The following is a 25,046-nucleotide window of genomic DNA, read 5'->3' on the forward strand; positions in this document are numbered from 1 at the left end:
TTTTTGGATATGCATGCATACATGAATATGGACTTAAAATGGAATAAAATACTATAAGACCTTATAAAGCATTATTTTCAAATATTACTTTTATTCAAAATAACTTTGGTAGTTACTGAAGATTGATAAACATGATGATTTGCATTGACTTTGACATCTTTGGAATTTATTTGCATTATGGTTCTGGATTTATGATACATGGTACAATTAGAAATACAGCTTGTTCTGGTTTAATGGTTGATCACCCTGATTGAACCTCTCTTTAAACTACCCTTTTATTGGCCAGAAGTAAAGTAATGACATCCTCTCTTGTTTCCGGCGAAGAACAAGAGCTCTGGCCACCGCCACAGCCTCATTGGTTCGTATTTGCCAACATGTTACACATAGTTCAAGAAGATAGTGTGTATTAATAGGCACAATGATCAGCTCTGACAAACAGTATGGCAAACAAATACTTTAACAACAATCAAAGAATAAAGCCTGGTAGCAGACATTTCTTGATAAAGCAGAATACCACATCCAATAGCAAGAAAAAGGACGGCAGCACCAATCACAGAGATTGAGACATCCTCATCTTTGATCCACACCACAAAAGATCTGTTGAGGGCCGCTGAGCACACACTTTTTGTTTGATATCAATAACCAAAATTTCAGCCACAGATGCAAGACCAACGATGGCAGCAACGATTACAGATATTGGCAGATATCCTCATTTTTGATCCACACCAGAAAAGATCTGTTAAGTGATGGTAGCAGACACTATCAGCGGTTTGACAGACATCCTTATCTTTAAAACACTCCAGCACCCCAAAAGGTCTGTTGAAGGTAGCGGACACATCTTGTTTGATACCGATAAGCAGAATGACAACCGAAACTTTAGCAAGACCACTGATGGCAGGACAGCCTCTGTTTGAAGTACTAATCCAGCAACCAAAAGGTCTATTGAAGGCCATGGTAGCAGGCACCTCTAGTTTGATAAGACAGACAACCAAACCAGTTAGCAAGACCATTTGTGGCAACAAGTTTTAACAATTAGCAGTTCTGATAAGCACATTTGCAACCACACCCTGTAGGACATACAGCCTCCTCTTTAAACCACTCCAGCATGTGTGAGGTGTGACCACCATGCCCACAAGTAAGGCAAAAATTGGAAGAACCTAATTACAACAGAAAATGAAAATACAAACAACATTAGAATTGGCTACTGAGACTGAGAATAGATAGATAAGTTGCTTTATAAGAGCCAGAATTAGATTAGAAGAGTTAATCTTATCCTGAACATGCCATTGATAAATTAAAGTACTATGATTTTAATATTGCTAAAATTAATCGGGTATATTTTGTCACAGACTGAACATTTGTGAAGAGTAAAACTGTCTATGCAAAGTATGTACCAATAGATTTAAAAAACAGTGTCTTTTACTTTAATCGCTCGCTATAGATGAATGTTGTCAACAAGTAGATCACAACCCAAGAGTTCTACTTGGTAAGGTTTTGTATAATATTATATAAAAAATACAAATTTCAGTTTACTTGTTGACAATGGCATTTTGTATATAATAATTAACACCTGTTAGGGGTATTCCTTGAATAGCAGTTTGCCGTATTGTTAAACGTACATTATTACCCCTTGTTCACTTCTCAGGAAAGAATTCCCTTAATAGACGTGTCCTCTGAATATGGATGTCCACTGAGGAGAGTCCCAAAAGAGGGTTTTTTACTGTACAAGTATGTTTCTGGATTAAAGTATGGGTACTTACCTTTGACAGCCACATGGCATATTGCACAACTAAATGAAAACCAGCGACAGTCATCACACTGTATAGAAAACACTCTTTTCTGACAATGCTGGCAAGTAATACCAAAATTCACAAACTCTGTATATACAAGTACAATTAATTTAAATGCGGCAACATATTGGATTAGGTGCGATTATTTTATCTGGCTATAAGGGGATGCTGATCTAGCCCATAGGATGCTTATAGCCCTGGGGATGCTGATCTCGCCCTAGGGATGCTTATCTGGCCATGGGAATGCTTATCTGGCTCTGAAGATGTTGATCTAGCCCATAGGATGCTGATCTAGCCCTGAAGATGCTTATCTCGCCCCGGAGATGCTGATCTCGCCCTGGGGATGCTTATCTAGGCCAGGGGATGCTGATCTCGCCCTGGGGATGCTTATCTAGGCCAGGGGATGCTGATCTCGACCTGGGGTTGCTTATTTAGCCCTGGGGTGCTGATCTAATTTTGAGGATGTATCTAGCTCTTAAAATGCTTACCTAGTCCTGAGGATGCGGGTGGAGGATGTGTGAGGTAGTTCAATACATCAGCTCTAGCTTCCATTATGTTCCATCGGTAAAGAATCTCAGCATAAACACTCTTGAACTCATCATATTGCCGCAGCTTGTTCTCATCTAATAACCTACGTAAAATACACACATAGTTTTATCTTTAGCTCTGTATACACTTTGACAACAAAATGTGATGTACCTATATATGGATATGATGATGTCATATCACTACTATATTTGGGGATATCACTACCATATTTGGCCACATAACACTTTTTGATAGTGTAGACAGAGCTTAAGAATATTTCTTGTAAATATATTACAGTATTTTCAGTACTTAAAAATTATCCTTTCTGTGATTTTAATATCTTCATTGTTATAAGTTCTCACAATCATCATGTTGATTATCACATAAGTACAGTAGTCAGTGTCTTAGCAGTCTTTCACAGTTGGTTTTGAATTTTGATTTATTTCCTATTTTATTTGTATTTTTTATTTTTTTTATTTAATTAAATAAAATTGATTATACAGTTAATTACTTTGATTTTTCATTATGTTCCCTTGTCTCAATCTCATAAAAGTTCTTATAATTGAATTTGTAGTCGTCTGGTGACTCAGGGAGCCAACCTGAGCCGTAGTCGCCATCTGGTTGCCAATCAGAAGTGAAGATTGGATCATAGCTACTTTGCACCATGTACTTGCCAGCTGACTAAAAAGAAGAGAAATACATTTCAAACTGATCATAAAAATAATGAAGTAAAGTAAAACTACACCATCAACTTTATGTGCCCATTATTATGTGAACATGATTATGTCATATCACTACCATATTTGGGAACATCACACCTTTTTTAAACTAGTTTGAGGTTAGGATTGACCTCAGGGTTTGTGGTACACAATATGTTTCCAAAAAGGATGTAGAGTGAAGTTGAGAATTTTTGGACACTTCTACAGCTCTGTCTACACTATCAAACTAGTTTGAGAAAAAATGTTTCCAAATATGGTAGTGATATGACATCATCATGTCCATATATGGACACATCACATTTTTTTGTCACATAAAGTTTGATAGTGTAGACAAAAGCTTTACATATGTGTGCTTAATTACCAATAAGATGAAGTCATCACTTGATGTTGACCTTTTAAAGTCACGCCTTTTATTTCTGTGTTGCGCCACCTGATTGGTCGGAGTAGCTCTTGACCCAAATGTACAGCAAATCATAGCTAATGTTTGTACATCATGTATTGAACTATAATATTCAATCCTGAATGATCAAAACAGAGATATAAGTCAGACAACAGATATATTCAAATTTGTAAGATTTATTTTATGCTTAGATTAAGAATCGATTGATGAATTACAAATACATTTTACTCACAAAGAAGAAAGCAATTTACGGCCAAAGGGATGAGCTCCCCATGGTATTCCAACATCAACGTTTTCATCAGGTATCAGCGTGGAATCTGTTGATAATGATGCCAAAGACCAAACCTGAAAGATGAATTAAAACATGTGAATACATTCAACACAGATCAACTTTCTTGCCAACTAAGTGATATGCTCACATATACAGTGAATGGCCATAACATCGGCAAGGGTTCGAGGTGCAAGCGCTCCATGGTTCTTGTTGTAGAACAAGTCTTCTTGGATAAGGACTATAAAGCGTAGGTCCAGTGTACACATCTAGCTCATGTGCACTTTAAAAAACCTAGTACATCAAGTAGGAGATCACCCCGGTGTACTAGTACATCACAGCCACTGATAATAACTGGGCCCTCTGGAAGACCAGTCTTTGACTGAAGAGGTCATCCAGTATAAATAAATAATTAACAAAAATAAATAACAAACAGACACACATAACTTATTTTTATTTGATGTCTTTAGGCACATGTGGCCAAGGATTACCAACAGTAAATGAATCACTGCCCTAACCCACATGGTACAGGGGCTATTTTGTAAAGCATTTGACCAGGGTAACACCCTACTCATCTTGAATGATGAACTGGGTTATTTAAAGTGAACACGGGTGAACTGTGTACACTGGACCTACGGTTTATAGTCCTTATACCAGACCTAGTAGCAAGTTGGTATAATGAGAGTATTACTATATTTTGCAAGCAATAATGTAAAACAATATCTACCTGTACTAGATCATCTCTTCCTACTTCCTTTGCAGCTTGGGCGTTCATACTGCACATTCGTGGAATGTCGATGGTCTGTAGTCTAAAATAAAATATTTATCAAACATGAAGGTAATAAAAACGTATATTGGTGCGCTAGAACCACTGCAAATACAACCCAGTATATTAACTATTGTATTAACTATTGTAGAGTGGAGTTGTGGCTTGGTGGTTATGATGCTTGGCTACCACTCCAAGGGTCCTGGGTTCAAATCCCGTCAGGATTTTTTCAAAGGACTAAATTACAACTCCACTCCCAAAGACTTGTAATAAGACTTTGTTTATGTAAAGCATCTTGTATATAGTGTTTGTCTTGTGAACCTCTGAGGGTCCCTAATGATCAGCAATAGCTGGATGGATCACCCTCATTAAATATGGTAAAAAAAAAAAAAAAAAAAAAAAAAAAAAATACCTCCTGAACATTAGCCTGCTGTTCACACCCATTCCACCACCGCAGAACACCTTGTACACAGAAGCATTTCCTGTTTAACTTTGTAAAGTGCCTTCGAACATTATTTTTATGGATACCGGCGATATATAAGTCTCATAGGCGTCGCTTTCGATGCCCGGCATGTAGAACAAACCGAAAAAGAAATTTGTTTTTGGCAAGTGGCCATCCGACTCTTAAATTCTTGAACTTTGACTCTTGTTATATTGTACTGTGTATTGTGATATTTTGTATATTTTGTAAGATCATTTTAATCCAGACCTTTTTATTTGAATTGCCCCATGTGGGATGAGTAAAGAATTTTGAATTGAATTGAATTGATTGATGTCTTCCCCAAAGCAAGTATCATAGATTGAATACCTAATAAATTGAGTAGTAACAGTGTTAACACTTACATATATGTTTCAGCTAATTTGCGATGAATAGGAAGAAGCCCAGACACATTGTGTAAAACAACAGATCCGTGTCGGAATTGCTTGGAACTTGAATCTGAGCCTTTTCTTTTGGATTTGAAACCTTTCGGTCGTTTCTGAAAAAAATAATAATTGGCTTAATTACATATATCATATATATAAAAAAAAATGCCTTTATAACTATGCCTTTTGTTTGTTAACATCTTTGATTGGTTGATTTGTTTTATTATGTAATTTTGTGACTTATATATGTTATCCTTTGTTACAATTCTTTTCACCTGATGATGGGCTATGCCCGAAACATGTCGTTAAAATAAATCTATATTGAGGCAGTTTTAACTTATTTGATCTTGATTTTTTTCTATATCCTGCCTATGCAGCTCTTTGATTTATATCATATATATATATATATATATATATATATATCTAAAGGCAAATTACTGAAAAAAATGACAATGCTGTGGGTATCAGTGGCTGGATCTCAATGGAGATACAAAAATAAAAAGCGAAAAGCTAAATCAAAACGATAAAGTAAACAGCCAGAAAAGTTAGCAGAGCTTTCGGGCAACACTAGCCCTTATATATATAAGTATGGTAGATACCAATGTTTTGCAATGTAAAGCCTTGTCTACACTATCAAACTTTATGTGACAAAAAATGTGATGCCCATATATAGACATGATGCTGTCATATCACTACCATATTTGGGCACATCACACTTTTTGTCAAATAAAGTTTGATAGTGTAGACAGAGCTTTAAAGTAGCAGTAGTAAATCAATATGTATATCGTAGTAAAATACGGTGTCCTTACATTTTCTCTGAGATTGTAATAGCTACTCAATGATACACTGTCTTGATTAACAGGTTTCTTCTTCAATGGAAGTGAGCCCAATGCTGATAATGCTCTGTTGATGAAATAATACTATACATCCTAAAGCAATTATTGTTAGAGCTTTGCTAATACAGGCATCACATGATGTGTGATGTGATGTAACACTGTATCCTAGAATTTGCCTATGATACTGTAGACATTTTAGATATAGTAGCGAGAATTAAATTAAGAAGTGTACACATTATATTATTAATTATATTGTGATTAAAAATGTTTTAATAAAAAGTATTAATTATACTGTTTTTTTTGTCACAAGAATGATTAAAGATGTATTGTCCCTTGAAACACAAAAAATAAAAAAAAAATATTCTAAATATAAATTGGCCATATCAAAGTAATATTAAAGTTATTCACTTTAATTCGAAAATTCGAGGCAAAAACAACAAGTTTATGTAATTAACAGGTAAATTAATTTGATTACATTTCGTCTGGAAAATCGTCACAAGCAAAAGTAAACAAAGATTTCAAACCATTAGTATGCATTATGCATGATGCTAATTAGGATTGTTTGCAACTCGTCGCGGTTGGGAAGGTGTTTTCACACAGATCGCGAAGAAGTTTTATGATTATGCATACAGAGTAGCCAAACAAGCGCGTTGCATTATGAGATATGTTTTGATCGAAAACTTTGACTGGAAGTCAAAGTTATTTTTTTAACAAAAAAACGTCTGTATTTCGGTTGAATTAGTCAAAGGGACAATACATCTTTAAATGTGTCATCAGTGCTTTCTAGCTTCTAAAGTAGAACCCTTAACATATATTTCCATTTGTTTGTTTCAGGGGAATGTGTCTCTAAATTACTCAATAACATAATGCTTACTTTGGAGTTGGTACTTGTTGACTGCTGTTTTTTCTAAACGTACCAGGTCGATGAAAAACAACAAGTTTATCTGAAATCAGAACAAGATTTTAATACTTAGCTTAATTCTTAACACAGTGCCATATAAACAAGAGGCTTTGCGAATAACTAACAAAGAACTACAGCTCTGACTACACTATCAAACTTTATGTTACAAAAAAATGAGATGTGCCCATAATATGGACATGATGATGTCATATCACTACCATATTTGGGAATATATCACAACCATATTCAGGCACAATCTAGATTGATAGTGTAGACAGAGCTTTAATTAAGTCTTTAATTAATACAGTACTAACCTACTCCACAGAATCTGGCACCACATGTTCTTGGAAACGGAATGCATTTATCTGAAAAGCTGTTGTACTTGTAATTAGCCTGTGTTGGACTGTACTGGTGTCTATACATACTTGGGCTTCCTACAATGGTTTGTGAGTTAGACTACAAGGATAAATTAAATAATTTATCAAAATGACATCATTATGAATAAATTATATTTGTTGATGCATGTATATATATAGTATAATAATAAATAAATGAATGAATGAACAAAAATAAGAATGCAATCATTAAAAATTTATTTTTATATAATTAACGTTACTAATCATATCACAATCACAAGGGGAATTAATAGATTTTAGGGCATAATATTTTCTACATAAAACAACTACTTTAGTGGAGCTGTAGTTTGGTGGTTAACACGCCTTCCAATCCTAGGGTTTAATCCTGACCAGTGCCACGGTTGTAACTCACAACTCTTTTTCTAAGCCTCAAATGAGACATAAAGCACGATAAATTATAAAATAGTTTATTCATAATTGGCGAGTTGCTCGCTGTTGGATGCGTATGAAATATAAAAAAACAACTTACTGGACTTTGCATGCTCTGTAATGGAATTGATAACTGTTGTAAACAAGCTTCCAGACATGGACGAGATTGCTGGACACACTGGCGACAAGTATCCTTCAGTGTCTGCAAACATTAGTAATTAAATATTGATATTAAACACTTAAACATAATTTATATTGTATCATAATCTCATAGTCTTCTTGTTGGCTGCAATTGATCAGAGTTCGTTGCTCCTTTAGTCATCATTTGACCGGAAAAAGATATACTTTACCAGCACAAAGGGGTATCCCCCACTAGTCAACTCTCCCAGTACTGTACACCTTTGGGCTGGTTTCCAGAAAATCTGGCTTTAAAATTAAAATGGTAAAAATTAATTTGGGACATTTTGGAACTTGAGAAAAGTCTGGTTTTGAGAGAGTTTCCAGTATTGGAAGAGTGGACTGTATATAGTGTTCTGTATGTCTTACCATGGAGGAATGGTCTTACCTTTAAGATTCTAGTCTTTTGCTCTAAATCAACTACCGATGATTCATGATACACAAAGATAGGAGGTGTATTATTGGGATACATGGACGGGAATGTAACCAATATTTTTACAGCTGCATTGTGCGAAACAAGTGTACAACTTCGGTTTCCTATATCCATCTGAAAGAAAAGTTTTATAAAATGTCCAACTTTTTTGATTGATATTTTTCTTTGGCAAGCACGGCTAAAGACACTTTCAATGACACTGGGCATGGGAAGATTAACTTTAAATAGTCAGAGATTTCAATCAATCAACAATCTCTCTCCACTGTATTTCCATGAAAACAAACACATGACAATGCCTAAAAGAAGCATCAGTATCAGCAGTGGCGTAATGGATATGATTGCTCACTGGCTAAACCTGAGAGCTGAAATGGGCCCCAGTCCATGAGTAGCCTCAATGCAACTACTCAGCCTTGTACAGCCCCCTTAAGAGTTCTAAACATGGGGGCCTTTTCGTCCTGATTTTCAGTAAATACAATTTAAATTTATGACCAAAATTATCTCACTTACTTTCTCCACATGTGGCATCTTAGTGTTACTCGATATCTGTGAATTTGTTATTTTAATGAATTCCTGTTGCAGCGACATGGAATGTGTGGAGATCTCAGTGTCGATAGATGAACTATGCTCTGATGGTGTCTCGTCTGATCTTGTTGGAGTGCCATGCACACTTGTGTCTTCCTCTGTGCCATTGGTTGAAAGTGGCACGGATTCTGATAGGGTGTTATGAACCAGAGTGTCAACATCAACACCGCAGTACTAAATAAAACATTCACGTTCAATTCAAAATATTTATACAAAATATATTTCTTTTTTTACCAATTATATATAATTTATTTTTGTATATTTGAAATCAAAAAATATTTTAGTAATCATACTGTATTTATAAAAAATATATTTCTGTTTTAACCAATTTGTGTCTACTTTTTTGTTGTATGTTTGAAATAAAAAATATGTTAATACTGTAATAATATGAATATATTGAGGCGCTCTTTATCAAAAGTTCTTGAAGATGGGTTTTAAGAACAGATTTTAACTGTTTCAATGTAGAAGAATTACGTATACAATGAGGTATTGGATTCCAAGGAAAGGTGCCGCAGCAGAAAATGCTCTGTGAAATGGACCATGTTTGTTTTAGGCACAAAACAAATATGATTACAGTAGGTGTATAAAGACATTAATGTTAATATGGGTTATGATGGCATTTCCAACACAGCAACATAAAAAAATCAGTACAATTATTACATACCCTCTGTATATTTGTGTCGATCTTCCAGATAATCAGGTGTTGATCACGTGACCAAGTAACAAGCTGATGGTCAGATGAATCTATTAATGAAAATTTATTTATTTATTTTTTTTTATTTCATCTAACAGTGAGTAACTCGGCAATTAAAGGATGGATAAACTATTTTTTTATTTATCATTCTTATAAATATCATATATAAGTCTCATTTGGGGCTTAGGGAGTCAAGTTGAGTCGTGAGTTAAAACCCTGGAACTAGGTGCAGATTGAACCCTGGACCTTGGGATTGGAAAGAAAGGTCCACTACAAGACATATGTCACTAAATCTAATAATGTCAAAATGTAAAACTATGGGTTAATGAGGGTGAATAGATTCGTACAACAAGGTATTATTCACTACGAGTGAGTAAGTGAATATGAGTTAGGTCGCAGATGTAGAAGAAAAAATAAAACCACTACTCATGAAGAGAAGGGTGCATGAATACAAACTAACCATCTTGTTTATGTCGCCATTGAAAATCAAGAACAACATCCCTATGGCCTTGGAAGACATGCACTGGTTGGTGTGGTGTGCTACGACTCCAGAGTACTACAGTATTCTCATCTCGAAGCTGAGGTACAGTTGCTGTTATTATACCATCGCCAAAGGGCTATATCAGGATAGAAAAATAGGTAAAATTATTTGGCATTGCACACTAAAAGCCTAGTAGACTACAGCATGAGAGACTCTATTAAATTGATGAAGAGTGTATGTTCTTCAACCAGACCAACAGAATAACTGCATAAAGCGAATTGTTCGACGTGAACATGGACACATTTTAATAACTAAGAATACAGGCAGACAATCAGTCTGTTATGCATGTCTACACTATCAAACTTTATCTGACAAAAAAATGTAACGTGATCATATGTGGACACAATGATGACATATCACTACCATATTTAAGCTCATCACACTTTTTTGTCACACAAAGTTTGATAGTGTAGACAAGGCTTAAGATTTGAGTTTCCTTACCGCATAACAAGCTCTCCAGGCAGGACCTTTGGTACGCAATTCCTTGTCTGCTTTGTGATTATCTCTCACATCCCAAAACTAAAAACAAAAGAGACAGTTAAAAGTTTAAAAAATAATCTAGACATGTGCAAACTTCAGAAAAAAAGTCTTTTGTTTATTACTATTTATTTTTAAGCTCTGTCTTCACTATCAAACTAGTTTGACAACAAAAGTGTGATGTGCCCAAATATGGAAGTGATATGCTCAAATATGGTAGTGATATATCATCATGTCCATATATGGCCACACCACATTTTTGTGTCACATAAAGTTTTATAGTATAGACAATAGTAATGTTTTTTTTTCAAAAAAAAAAAAATATTACTTTAACAAGTCCATCTTGACTAGAAGTTGCCAGGCTGAATTCATCTGTTGGGTTCCAATCTAGCCCATGTATCTTTTGTGTGTGAGCTGTTATATATTGTACTGCTGCTTGACTTGTATTCTGTAAAGAAATATAGGTCATATTTAAAAAAAGCCTCGTCAAAATGTGTTACTTTAAAGTTTCTGTTCTTGGTTTATTGATTTCTGATTTGTCAGCTAGCTACCTACCCGTTTATCCCACAGTCTAAGATTTCCCTCATGAACTGTAGCTAGTAAATTAGAGTTTAACTTGTTCCATTTCACTTGTGCGGCACCAACTGCAATGGAAAAGGAAATGTTAGGCCTAAACATTTAACACAAATGAGGGAGATAAAAATAAATTAAAAATAAATGGCTACCAACCTCTTAATATTTTAACGACAAAAATGTTTAGAATAATTATATGCTATTTTTTTGTTAACTTCAACATATTGTGTTTTTTTATTTATTATTATTTTCAAATAAACAAGGCTTGATTGAATGAATGAATTTGGGCATATCACTACCATATTTGGGCACATCACACCTTTTTTTTGGTCAAACTAGTTTGATAGTGTAGACAGAGCTCAAAGGAAACTCAATATCCACAGCCTACAGGATAAGTACAGTATATTGATGTTCAATGACATCAGTAATCGAGTGTCCTACTTACAAACAGTTGAGAATGAACCGCACGGCTTTCTTGTGTCTTCCCTAAAGGCAATCAAACGAAGATTAACATTAATTTAAATATAATGATGAACAATTTGTTGATGTGGCGGGTCTGAGCACTTGAACTCTGACATGATGTACCAACAGTTCAGAGACTCTGAGAAAATTATAACATTCCTGTCTCAATGGGAAACCTTTTCATTTTATTTTGCAGAGTCATAATAATCCTATATATTATGGGATTATAAAGCAAAAATAAATACTGTATATTATAATGAAAATATCTTTACCTTGTATCCCAGAGAAAAATGTAGGTATCAACCGAGCATGTTGCTAACAGGTTACTTTCAAAGTGAGACCAATCCAGATCACTGAAACAAGGCAGACATTTGTATACATGTAAATAGGTATAGAAAAACAATTTTTCAGACGTTAACTGCATTTCAGATACATGTCTTGTGGTTTCATAATAGCCCTCTCACTGCTGTACCTACTGTATGCTAAGCAGCTGGGCAAAATTGATAATAGACAGAGCTTTAAAGTACCTTTATCAGGAAGAAAATAATTAAAATATGCCATGCAACACATTAAAAACAAATACTTTTGTTATGATAATATATTTTTTATTAATATAATTTATAATATTATTATTATATATTTTATATATTCTTCATATATTTACAATATTACACAATCTTAATTATCAAGTGCATAATTACATTTTATTTATCAATTTGGCCAAAAAAATAACAAATAGCTTTATTGTGCCAAGGAGTGGCAAAAGAGGCAAAGCATTTTGTCTGTGTTTGTAGGTGTGCCACACAACTCTAAAGTTAAGCTCTGTCTATACTCTATCAAACTAGTTCAAATGTGATATGCTCAAATACGGTAGTGATATGACATCATCATGCACATCACATTTTTTGTCACGTAAAGTTTGATAGTGTAGATAGAGCTTTAGTTTTTATTTAAACAGATACAGATACAGATAACTTTTATTGTCCAAATAAACTGGAAATTGCATTTGCTCACTTATCACATAAAAATATCGTAACTTTTTTCATAGTTCTACGAATATTAATAAAGTAGTTTCAGTTAAACAATATTGTCTTTAAAGCGTGGTTCCCACTAGCGACGCAACACAAGGACGTAACGCAACGCAAGTGAATTGACCAATCACAAGCGATGGCTTATTCGCTTGTGATTGCTAACTATCTATAACTTCGCTTGTCATTGGTTAAAAACGCTTGCGTTGTGTTTACGTCCTTGCGTTACGTTCTAGTGGGAACCAAGCTTTAGATATGCAATAGCAAAAGTCTATCAATTTCATTGACATAACCATTAGTTCAATTACAAAATGTCCAGAGTTGAAAAATTTTGAAATGCAACACAAAACTGTACGCTTGTATATATATTAGTTACAATGACAGTCACTTTACAGAAGTAACAAATGTCTTTTTATTATTGCCTCTAACTATAAGTGAATTCATAGTTCGCCGCCTGCTGGCTATTGTTTGTGCATAAACTGATGGCCTAGTCCATTTTAAACTTGGTGTAGTTACTTTACCAGCACTTTCCTCACAGCTTCTTGAGCGAATAAATCTTGTGTTATTTGTACTTACAAATGAATCTACCGATTGTTTTGGTGTATTTGCGAAATCGATTGCGGTCTTCGGCCTTTGCACAATATGTTTTGAACTGAAACGACTATCAAATTTTGACAGACTCATCTCCCATGGAGTTTTTGCTCTGTGTGCAAACAATTCAGTACCTTTATTAACTAATGATTTGTTTTTTGCTCCATTAGTTAAATGTAATCGCTCAGTGTACGATTTTTTTGGCTTACGGAAGCGATCACCTTGCTGGGGTAGATTTAGCACAGTAGATCTGAAAGATCGCGGTTTAGTCAATCCTGGATCTGAGAGACTACGGAATCTAGATGACGGCAAGAAAGAAGTTTGGGAAAATACAGAGTTGTCAGAAGAAGTCGTTCCATCAACAGATGAAGAAGATGAATCATGATCATCAACATCATTTGAGAATAAATTATCAAAATTGTCTTTAATGTCAATAGATTTTGATTGTTCAGACGTAGCGTTTACTTTATGTTGTCCAAAATCAGACTGTTTATCCAACATTGTAATATTTCTTGCGTATTTTCTACTGCTTACCCTTTCACCATAGAGAAAGCATGGCATTTTGGTATTTTCACAGTTCTGCAATTCTGATGATATATTTCCACTTGATAGCTTAATACGACTAATTTCTTCACCCAGCAATCGAAGCTCGTTGTTGGCAACGTGGATCATGTGACGCTCAGCTCGACCAAATAGTTTCATTTGCGCATCTAACCGATTTCCTTCAATAAAATTTATGCGTGATGCTTTTTGGAGACGTTGCGATTTAAAGGCACCCTTTTTTGACATCATAAAAATGCTGTAAATTGGCTTGGATTATCCAGTGGTGACATCAAAACAGACTGTGCTGGCAAGATAATTATTCTGATGATAGATCTACAGAACCAGTCCTCAAACTTCAATTATTCTATCAATTGCAGATTAATGATGTTTGATTCAGTACAACATATGACCAAGATATCTTGTTATATCTGTTGAGTAGTGCTGATTAATATAGAACAAATATTGAGCTTGTGGCTTATATAATGCTAATTTGAAATGGATTCCTTTTACGAAAGTCCTCACTCAGTCTATCAATCTGCTTCTTTACCTTTACACTGCTAATGGGAAATTTTGTCAAGAACCACTTCTGTGAACTTTGTATATAGAAACAAAAGCCTTGAATTTGTTTAAAGTAATAATCTTGATTACGACACTCAATGCATACAGAATATTATAGTTGAATAAAAAGTAGCACCATTATTACTTCTTTTTTTTTAGTATAAAAATAAGCTGGGAAATATCAAAACATTATTTCAAATGTAAGTACAGTTGTTCATCAAGTCCGAGAGAAAAATTGTAACAACTCAATGCAACTGTTTGTAGCTTGTGTATAAAATTAACAGTCAACATCCAATAAAAATCAAAGTAATACAGTGCGTTTTGTAAAAATTCTATTTAAAATTCTTGATCAAAATCAACATAAGACAGCTACAGACAAAAAATAATTCTTAAATAATACACATGTGATTAATTAGTAGATAACTTGTCAAACGCATTTTCAGCAACTACAGGTGATGACTATAATCTTCACGAAAACAATATTCATCACATTTCCCTTTATTTACTTGAGCAGTAAAGCAACTCACATCCTACCAGAAATTTGTTCTGCAATATTTCATTGAAATCATCTTAGTCTATCATCAATAATTCTGATTGCAATTTAACTATTTTTCATATTGACGCGAAATATATGAGCCATCTGCCGAGGAAAACATACAATGAAAAACAATAATCCATACTTCCTTTAAAATGATTACGTCTTTTTTTTCCAGAATATTACAATTTTATAAATGGAATATTTTCAAAAACAAATGTAATACTGTTGAATCAATCAAGTGTTATTTTTTTTGGGTGCAGATTTGAAACTTGTGAACTTTATACAATATCTAGTGAGAAAAATTGGCTGCAGTCAAGTTTAAGTGTTACGATTGTGTAATAAATCCTCATGTTTGTTTCTATATATAGTTGATATCAGAACACAACACATTCCAATTATAACTGATATAACATTTTTGTTCAACAACTTAGCAATACATAGTTGGCCTTTCATACCATTTCAGACATATTAAAATGTCATAAATGTCTTGGCGTTGTGGTGTGCTTGAAGAAATCTCTAAGGTAAAATCATTTGCAACAAAGGTACTCATTAAACATCAGTTTTATTATAAGAATCTGTCATTTGTCAATGTAGGAACTAATTCCAAAATGTTCACAGGACTTGCTCCTAGCTCCATATGAAAATAATTTTTCTAATGCTCCTGCAACTAATTTGAATAAATACCATTGTCAGCAAGGATGGCTTTTAAGTTTGAATCATATCTTGTCCTAAGCATTCATATCTTGTTAACTAATAATCAAGAAAGGCATTCCAAAAGAGTAACCATAATGAGTTTTTCCCCCCAAGAAAACGACCTCTCAGAAGTTAACATTAATCATCAAACAACCAATAAAACAATCTCCTTCAAATTCTTAGAAAGAAAACACAAAAATGCAGATTAATTCTCCATAAAATCAGCAGCAACATATCCAACAAGTAAACAAATCTTCTTCCAATTTTTAGAAACAAATTGAATAAATTATTCAAACAAATTCTACTAAATCAGTAATCTCCAAATTAAAATACTTGTGTGTACTGTTAAATAAGATACTGGCAAATTCTCCATGAAATTAGTTTCAACTTTTTATATTTCCAGCAAGTAAACAGTTTATATAAATAAATAATATTTCAAACCAATTCTACTAATAATCAGCAATCTCCAAATTCAAGTGGAAGTATGTAAAAGTATCTCGTAGAAGTTTTCTAACTTGGAGATCTACAGTGTTAGGACTGTACAAACAGAGAAACTGAAACCGCTCTCCTGAGTCTAGTATGGTAAACCATTTGATAGTGTTTACTTTTATTGATAGTGTTTACATAGTATTATTCACCAAGACCTAAGATATACTATGTCAACAATGAATAATCACTGTATACAATCAATATTGTATTTTGATAAGATTTTGCTTAGATTTGAAGTTTTTACAATAAAGCTTTTAATATTCGTTTTTTTTGTTCTGCTGATAATTTTGGAGTAGTATTCTGAAATCTTCCTATTAGTAAGTTGTTTAGGAGTTTTCTGTTCAGAGTTAAAATCGTGTTTTGTTTCTTGTAATTATAACCATTGATTAACAACTTCTTCATTTAAAATGAATTAGTCTAAAGCTCTATCTACACTTTCAAACTATAGTTTGACAAATAAAAAATTAGATGTGCAAATATGGTAGTGATTCTTAAATATGCTAGTGATATGACATCATTATGTCCATATATGGGCACATTTTTTTTGTCATATAAAGTTTGATAGTGTAGACAGAGCTTTAGTTAAAATAGCTACTACTACTGGACAGTATTGATACATTTTTAGCAAAGTTTAATTAAACTACGACTGCTCTTGTAGAGATGTATAAAAATATAGTTCTTAGAATGGAAATATTTATAACTAGAGTCTTTATCCTTTATTATTTTCTAGAATGCTACATACTGCTAAATATTTCAACTTTGGATTAATATAGGGCAATGGGCACAGAATAAACAAACTAAATCACTGCATAATGTGAGATTTACGACTTATAATTGGGGTGAATAAACAGCTATTAGAGAGGTATGGTATGGTGTGGTGTACTATAAATTTAGTTATATAAAAGATCAAATATAAAATGTGTTACAATTACAGTGTGCAGTGTCCTTTAAAGGTTGATTAAACTAAATTCAGAATCTGCGTCAAAGTACTGTACTGTAGTGTACTAATTTTTTTTAAATTTTTTTTTATTTATTCAATTTCTGCCATATACATAACAAAGAAGACAAAACAATTATAAAAGGAGGCACAGAAAGACCAAACAGGTGCTAAACACCTATGCTAGTTGGTCAACCCAGAACAGAGAAAAATAAATAAATTACGTTCTACAATAAAAGCATAGACAAGAAAGCGACCAACTACACACATTTTCAATATCAAAATTATTTAAAAAATAAATATTGAGATAATTAAGTAATTTGGTTTTAAAAGAACTAACAGAAATATTTAAGTTGCGGATTTCACTGGGTAAGTTATTTCAAATTCTGGTAACACGTGGGATGTATGATTGAAAAGAAGATTCAGTTCTGCAGCGACGAATATCAAAAAGAGTACCAACAGAAGAAGAGCTACGAGTAACACGTTGTGGATTACGAATATTAAATAAATTTTCGGTATTAATTATATTGAAAATCTAATCAGTTTGATGCCAGGATGTACAACGCCCTCTCCGGACCAACTGAGACAGATTATTAATATTGTTACTGGCTTTTATTTATACAGTGTCACAAGGTGTGGACTCATGCATTTCTGTTTTTTTTTCGTTGTTTTATACCATATTAAGTCCATTCTATGTGTATGGCTTGTTATCTTTTCTTGTTGTCTTGTATACATATTTTTGACAATTATTTTGAGCAACAAAATTGAATAAATGAATCGGGGAATGAATAAATGACACAAACCATTCAAAGATGTACCTTAGCAATGCTATTGCTAGCATGTGACACTAAATAAAAAAACAAAACATCATACTACAAAGAACGACTTCACTAACATCTACAGTCGGTGCTCAAACTGATTGAAAATATAGTCTGTTACATCTTTTTTTTTCATTTCAAGTCACGGTTATGTTAACATTTCAAGTGTATTTAATTTTACTCTGTGTATATACACAATGTACGGAACGTGTGACATTTATTATGTGTTGTGTGTATTATAGGAACTATCCAAATCTTTAGTTTATCAAAACACTATTACAATGCATGTTCCGAGTAAACATACTATTGTGTAGATTCAACTGTCAATTGATTGACATACACATTTGAATGTTAAGTTTGAAAGATAACACTTCTAAATGTGAATTTCGCTGTGCTTAAGCGCCTTGTCAACAGCTCCTTAAAAAAACTAAACAAATGAATTATAGAGGGCAGTATTCAAAAACAGTCTAATGATCAATTCAATTATAATGATAGTAGTAGTAGCCAAATTTTATGACATCAATAATTTTCTTGAACCAATACTTCAATGATTATTTATTATGCAAAAATCTATTGTCAGATTTGTTTTTTACAATTTATTTAAAAACACTAATATTAATTATTATAAACAAATAAAAAAATGTACTATTGTTCATTATCATTACCTTCACGAAACCATCCATTGGTACTTTAAAATGGTTCATTTGGACACCTAACCAGTCTCTTTGTTTTATTTTTAGTCTGTTCTACTGTTGTGTTGAACACTTTTGCTAGATCAATTGTGTTAGGCTCAATATCCATAGAATCTGTAAAATATTTATTTAGCCAAAGACATTCTTTTTTTAAAATGGCGTCCATATGTAAATTGATGTATGACATTCTTCTGACTATTAGCATTTCCTTTATCTGAGCCATGTTTAAGTGAATAAAAGCTTGCTCCCATCCTTCTATCTAGATCCCTGCTGTAGGCTTTCAACTGGTATGGAATACTTTGTGGCTTTTTGCTGCCATTCCTTGAAAAAGGCCGTTCATCAGGATCACTTTCACCATAAGTGGAACTATGCCTGTCGACGTCATAACCAACTTCAACCTCTTTACCCTCATTTCCAATATCACTTTTGACATCACTATCAGTGGAACGAATATTCTGTGGTGGAATATCTTCAAAAGCAGTACTGGAATCACGACTGTCCAATGGTTCTTCATCAGTCTTCTCCTTTGTATTTGTTCTTTGCATATTATTAAGAAGAATGTCTTCAGTGTCCTGCTCACCAAGTCTTAGTGAATCAACCTTAGATACAATAGATGGTAAAGTGTTTGATTGGTGTACATCCGCCTTCAGTAAATGTGGTAGTCTACGTTTATGAGAGGAAAGAGGTAGTGATGCATCATTGTCAGAGTTTCTATCACTGGTGTAAGAAGTCAGAGCTGGTTTAACATCAATATATTGTCCTTTGTCCGATAAAGAATTAATACTGGTGGTATACAACACATTTTCTGGGTTAATATCTGAAGTTGAAAGATCATGTGGTGGATTTTCAATTGTTGTATCCCTGTCCAGACCCTTATTTCGTTCTTCAACTGACATCATCAAAGCATGGCTTTTAAATTGTAAATTTGGTTTCTTTCTGGCTCCAGAGAATGGCACCAGCGAGTTAAAATTATCTGAAAGACTTCTTTTGTCAAGAAGTTTGATCTTCCTCTTGCTTTCTTCTTTCTGTTTCTGATTCCTTCTGTCAGATTCTTTCTTCAAACGGCACAGCCAGATAAAACTAGTGCTGACAGCATAATACGAGCCAACCTTATTATCACCAGATATATCCTTGGAATTCTCTGATGTGGATTGATGATCTGCTGATGTGAACTCCTCCAAATCAGAAACTACTTTCCAATCTCTTCCAAAACAAGTTGGATTCATTTTCAACATTCTTGTACGGTCACCCTGCTTTTTTTCATTGGTCATTTCCAAATCCTTTTGAAGATCATCTAACCAATCAGTGCATTTTAAGTAGAATTCTTTCACTGACCTTTGATGGTTTTTAAACTGTGATTTTTTAGCCTCTGCATTTTTTAAATGTGGTGATTCCACACGCTCAGTTTCCTGTTTTAAACTCTTGATCTTTCTATTACATTCGTGCAATTTTCGACTTTCTTGCTGCTTTAGAGCTTTGAGTTTCATTTCAAGTAGTTTAGATTCCTTATCGTTCAAATGACGCAGATTCGAAGTATCGTGAAACATGTTGTTGAAATTTTCGTTCTACAAAAAACTTCTAAAGTTCTAACTCCAGTTTCCTGCTGGATAGATCATAAATACTCAGAGACTATTATAAAATTGGTTAAAACAATAGTCAAAACCAATAAATAGTTACCGAAGTTTATGATCGAAGATCGTCATTGGTCAATACAAAGTACCTGCAATCTAACATGGATTAATTCGGAAAAATGTTCAAAAATAACTTCAACTAGATGAAAGTATCTTTCCAGGATGCAGACATTTTATATGAAGATGTTGAAATTGACATTTAGCTAAAAAACAGCAACCACCTTACAAATTCACATTATGCCCCCTAACTGGCAAGGCTGGAATGCATATGATATCTTGTACGGTGGCCAAACGATGACCATTAAACTGATAACGCATTTTTAAGTAAATTTGAACATGCCTACAGTAGTACTACAAACTTGATAATGAGATAACTCAACTACACAGCACACTGAACAAACAACATACAAAGTTTCATAGAAAACAACATAGCTATTAAAAACCACTTTTAGAACTCTAAATGAATATTTAATGGCCATGTAAGCTTTCTCATGTAATACCTCATTCATCATATTTCTGTCATAGGCTTTAACAAATTGTAGGCTACTAGTTTCAAACATAAGCAACTGAAGTATATTGAACACACAGCCTTATCGTTGCTGAAGCCCACTATGTTTTAGAAATTATTTATTTCCAGATAACCGTACTTGAACTATTGCCCTTAGTACATCATAGAGGTCATCAGTTATGGTATCTTTTCAATCAAAGTAGGACAAATTATTTTCAATTCTTATCAAAAGCCAAAATATTTATTTAGTAAATGGTTTGATTTTATTCATTGTAGGAGAGCATCCTTAATAAGAGAGCAGGAGAAACGTGCTCCCTCATTTTGACAGCTAAAATTAATTTATGAACTACTTTTTGATAATAATTTTGACATATAATATAATTATTGGATACGCCTCTGGACAGTCATTGTAAATACAACTATAAATTGATCCCCAGATTTTTGTGATTTTGAACTGACTTCAATTTTAATTTTGAGTTTAATAATAGTACCCTTTTCACATTTGTATAAAAATGTTTACAAGTTGTAACCAGATTTGATCTCCCGATTTATTACACGTTTTCATACATGTATACGCAAACCATGAGAAATCTTGGGAGAAAACACAGTAATTGCTCACTAATTGATTCCTATGATTGGTCACTTTAATACCAGGGCAATACATGCATGTGCAGTAACATCTTGGAACAAAAAAACAGGCCTGCTGTGTGTTTTTCTCCAGAGATTTTCCACAAAAGTATCTTCACACTATGCAAACCTGTTTACAGCTTGTTAGAGGTTGTGAAAGGGTATAAGATGAAGTGTTTTTATAGTTAATTTATAAATATTTGTAGGTACCACAACATATGTATCTAGAATGATGTTCGGAATTTCTGAACAATATTTATATATATATAAAATATTTCGTTTAATATCACACTTGTTAAAATCAAATTTAGGACAGTGTTTTGGGAATTTATTTTCTTACCTTATTGCTCTGTTATGACCCCTTAAAGAACTGCTTAGTCTCCAATCTCCTTCTTGTATCGTATATATATCACCAGTTTCATTTGCCTGAGGAAATTATAAATCATTGTCAAAGTAGTCCTACAGTTCTATTTAAAGCTCAGGTACAGGCATGGATTTTAATATAATATCTGGTTAAAGTACATAAATCAAATATGTGTAACAAAAATTATGACAAAAAACATGAATTTCCTTTCAAATTTGGCAAAATTCTGCTATAAAAGCCAGGCAGATGTTTCAGAGGTAGTTTAACCAATGTAATACCGTAAACGGTGACTTCTTAGAAAGTGAAAAAAGTTGGTGGGTATACAAAAAAGAATAAGGATTTTACTGTGTATTTTGAACTATTCCCCAACTGATAAGTTGTGTGGCACAATCAAGAATCACAAAAGTTATGAAACATAAGCGAAATTATATATCGATAAATATTAGAAATGTATGATAAATAGAAATGTTTTGCCTGCATCTGTCAAACACAAATTATAGTGCTCAAAACTAATATTTATACTGTTGCTGTTGCAACACAACAGCCTCGATGTTTTATGCATAAATAAAAATCAAGAGAAATTATGAATTGGAATTAGTAAATTACAAGTATAATATTATATTACGACTGCCACCATTTGAATAAAATTGATTAAGTCTAGTCTCCAACTTTACTCTCACTTACAGCAATTGCAAATTGGTTTGGTAAGTGATTATTCCATTGTACAACGCTCACATCCCATTTGAAGTTACTCTCGCGTTTTAAATTAACCACAGACTTCTGGTCCAAGTCAATAATACGCATGAACCTCCGACTGAAGGAGAAAAAAACAATTTCAATTGTAAGTATGTCTGTGTATGTATTGATAAATATTAAAGATATATTGCACTCCAAAGCATGAACAATTTTAAATAGGTTCATTATTTTGTAGTTTTTAATTCACCTTTAACAGAAAAAAAAAATTCACTTTATAAAACAGACGAAATTAAACAGTTGTAAAATCCTTTTTCCTTTGTTAAATTACAGTTTATGGAAAGTATTAAAACAAATTTTAGGTCAAATTTATTTATTAATTATTAATTTACAATTGACAACCAAGAGCATAAATCTTACCAAAAAATAAAATGATACTTACCCTGCTAAAACGGCAAGCTTGCCAGTGCAATCAAGACCCATGGCAGAGGCCTTCAAGTGAAATAAAAAGTCAGTGTGTAGGACATAATAAAATGTAATTATAAATTATAAGTAGGCCTAGGCCTAGTAGGCGGTTAAATTAGCCACAAACGCAAAAAAAAGAAGAAAATCAAACTTGCATTAATTATATGCAACAGTGAGAAAATGTACTTACTAGCCTGCCTGGGTAGCCCTAGGGCTAGGCTAGGCCAACCTTAGTAGGGCCTGTTTTGTTTGGTCACCTAGGTAGGGGTCCAGGACCGCGACAGAACGAGAACGGATGCGGACCCTCCAAAGAAATTGCATTTTATTTGTCAGGCATTTGTATGATTTGTTTTTATTTTTTTGAATGCGCCTTGAGCACTCTTGAGTGGTATGTGCGCTATAAAAATCCTGTTATTATTATTATTATTATTATTCTCTATTCGTAAATGGCCTAGGCCTAGCCTATCTATATACTAGCCTCTATTGCATGCTCTTTCACAGACAGTGTTACACCACCCAGCCAGAAGGCTAGCTAGGCCTAGCCTCTCTACTTTAAGGCTAGGGCCTATAGCCTATACTATTATAGCCTGGGCCTAGGCTCTAGCCTACTACTAGTACTAGTACTAGGCCTAGGTAGGGCCTACTAGGCCTAGCTAGGCCTACTTTTTAGCTAGGCTAGCTAGGGCCTAGGCCTAGGCCTAAATAGGACCTACTAGCCTAGGTGGGAATCCGCCTAGGTAGCCTAGGCGGATGGCCCTACTAGTAGGCTAGCTTATTAATATTCTTCTAGTTTTGTACGACTAAACTCATTATACTTGGATTACAATCTTATGATCCAACATACCTGTAGATCGATGTGACATTTATCTATTTCTGTCATGTTTCCACACACAAAAAAGTAGATTTTATACTTTACGAATCATTTGTTTTCTTTTCGTCGACGATCGTCTGTTTTTTTTTATCCGGCGGCGTGTCATGTCATGCTTTGGCGCCCCCATGCGGCCCATATAAAACAAGAAATATTTCTTACAAAAAACGCTGCTCGCTTAATGACGTAACAGTTTTAAAGATATATTGTCCCTCTGAAAAATATTTTTTATTTCAAATTTGTTTTTGAATGTGTCATTTTATTGTCACATAATAGTTATTTTACCTGAAAAATGTATTAAAAGCAAAAAATACTTCAATTGTCTGTCAGACAATGTGGTTTTTGAGTTATAATAATTAAACGTTTCTTTTCTCTTTTTATAATGTGAATTTTGTTACAAAAGTGAATAACTTTGATAGGAAACAGACTCAATTTAGTTTATTTTATTGCTAAGGTCAAGTCTGGAGGTCACTTCATCACACCTTAGATACTTCAAGTGTGAAGTATCATATTACAAACAAAAACTTTCATGGACTGTTTTGATAATAATTCAATGATTATCTGACAGTGAAATACAGTATTGTCATGGGACTCATAAATACCAGAAATGCAGCTGGTACCTATAAATTATAGTCGAGTTTCCATTTTAGCAAAAATGTCAAAGTGTAGTACTATAACTGCTGCTTGATTTCGTCTAATAAATGAGTCATCTCGTGTGACGTAGCGGGCTAGAGCAGCAGCGTGAAAAAACAAAAGTTGCATAACATACCGCATACCAATTTTCTCAATATACGTACACCTGCACAAACTCATTGGCATACCAAAATGTTTAAAATAGAGCTGCAAGGTCCCCGGAAATGACATCTATTTTTTTTTTCAAACAACATGATATAAAAATGTTCAGTACCCCACCATGGTTGGGGCTGAGCAAAGACAATTTTGAAAAATAGAGCTGGATAGGTTTCCGCCCGAAAAAAAAATTGCACTGCATGATTTGAAATTATATGAAACAAACTATACAAGACTCACACCAGGATAATAGAGCTTGTCTCCGGAAAGTGCACCTATTCATTGAAATATGAAATTAAATATTATGAAGTCTCCAAAACTAGCCCACCGCGGTTGGGACAAAGCTAATAATGAAAATAGAGCCCAGAATTGCACATATACTTAATACTATACATAATCACCTATGATAATAATAGTA

The 25,046-nt window shown here is 33.6% G+C and overlaps 1 protein-coding gene across 1 annotated transcript; it reads right to left on the minus strand.

The window, feature by feature from the left end:
* Nucleotides 1-107: 107 nt before the first annotated feature.
* Nucleotides 108-23,931, minus strand: LOC140057435 (GATOR2 complex protein WDR59-like). Its single transcript, XM_072103094.1, has 25 exons — nucleotides 23,816-23,931; nucleotides 22,949-22,998; nucleotides 22,498-22,627; nucleotides 21,790-21,875; nucleotides 12,069-12,149; nucleotides 11,780-11,820; nucleotides 11,317-11,405; nucleotides 11,090-11,209; nucleotides 10,726-10,803; nucleotides 10,204-10,360; nucleotides 9,714-9,793; nucleotides 8,975-9,223; nucleotides 8,423-8,581; nucleotides 7,958-8,059; nucleotides 7,387-7,528; nucleotides 7,046-7,115; nucleotides 6,145-6,238; nucleotides 5,315-5,448; nucleotides 4,433-4,514; nucleotides 3,670-3,782; nucleotides 3,399-3,555; nucleotides 2,830-2,999; nucleotides 2,279-2,421; nucleotides 1,761-1,877; nucleotides 108-1,157 (listed from the first exon to the last, which is right to left on the minus strand). Exons 1-25 carry the CDS (start codon nucleotides 23,849-23,851, stop codon nucleotides 1,033-1,035), a joined length of 2,805 nt encoding a protein of 934 aa, XP_071959195.1. The 5' UTR covers nucleotides 23,852-23,931; the 3' UTR covers nucleotides 108-1,032.
* Nucleotides 23,932-25,046: the final 1,115 nt, after the last annotated feature.

The sequence above is a fragment of the Antedon mediterranea genome, chromosome 8 (assembly GCF_964355755.1).
Source record: "Antedon mediterranea chromosome 8, ecAntMedi1.1, whole genome shotgun sequence".
Taxonomy (NCBI): domain Eukaryota; kingdom Metazoa; phylum Echinodermata; class Crinoidea; order Comatulida; family Antedonidae; genus Antedon; species Antedon mediterranea.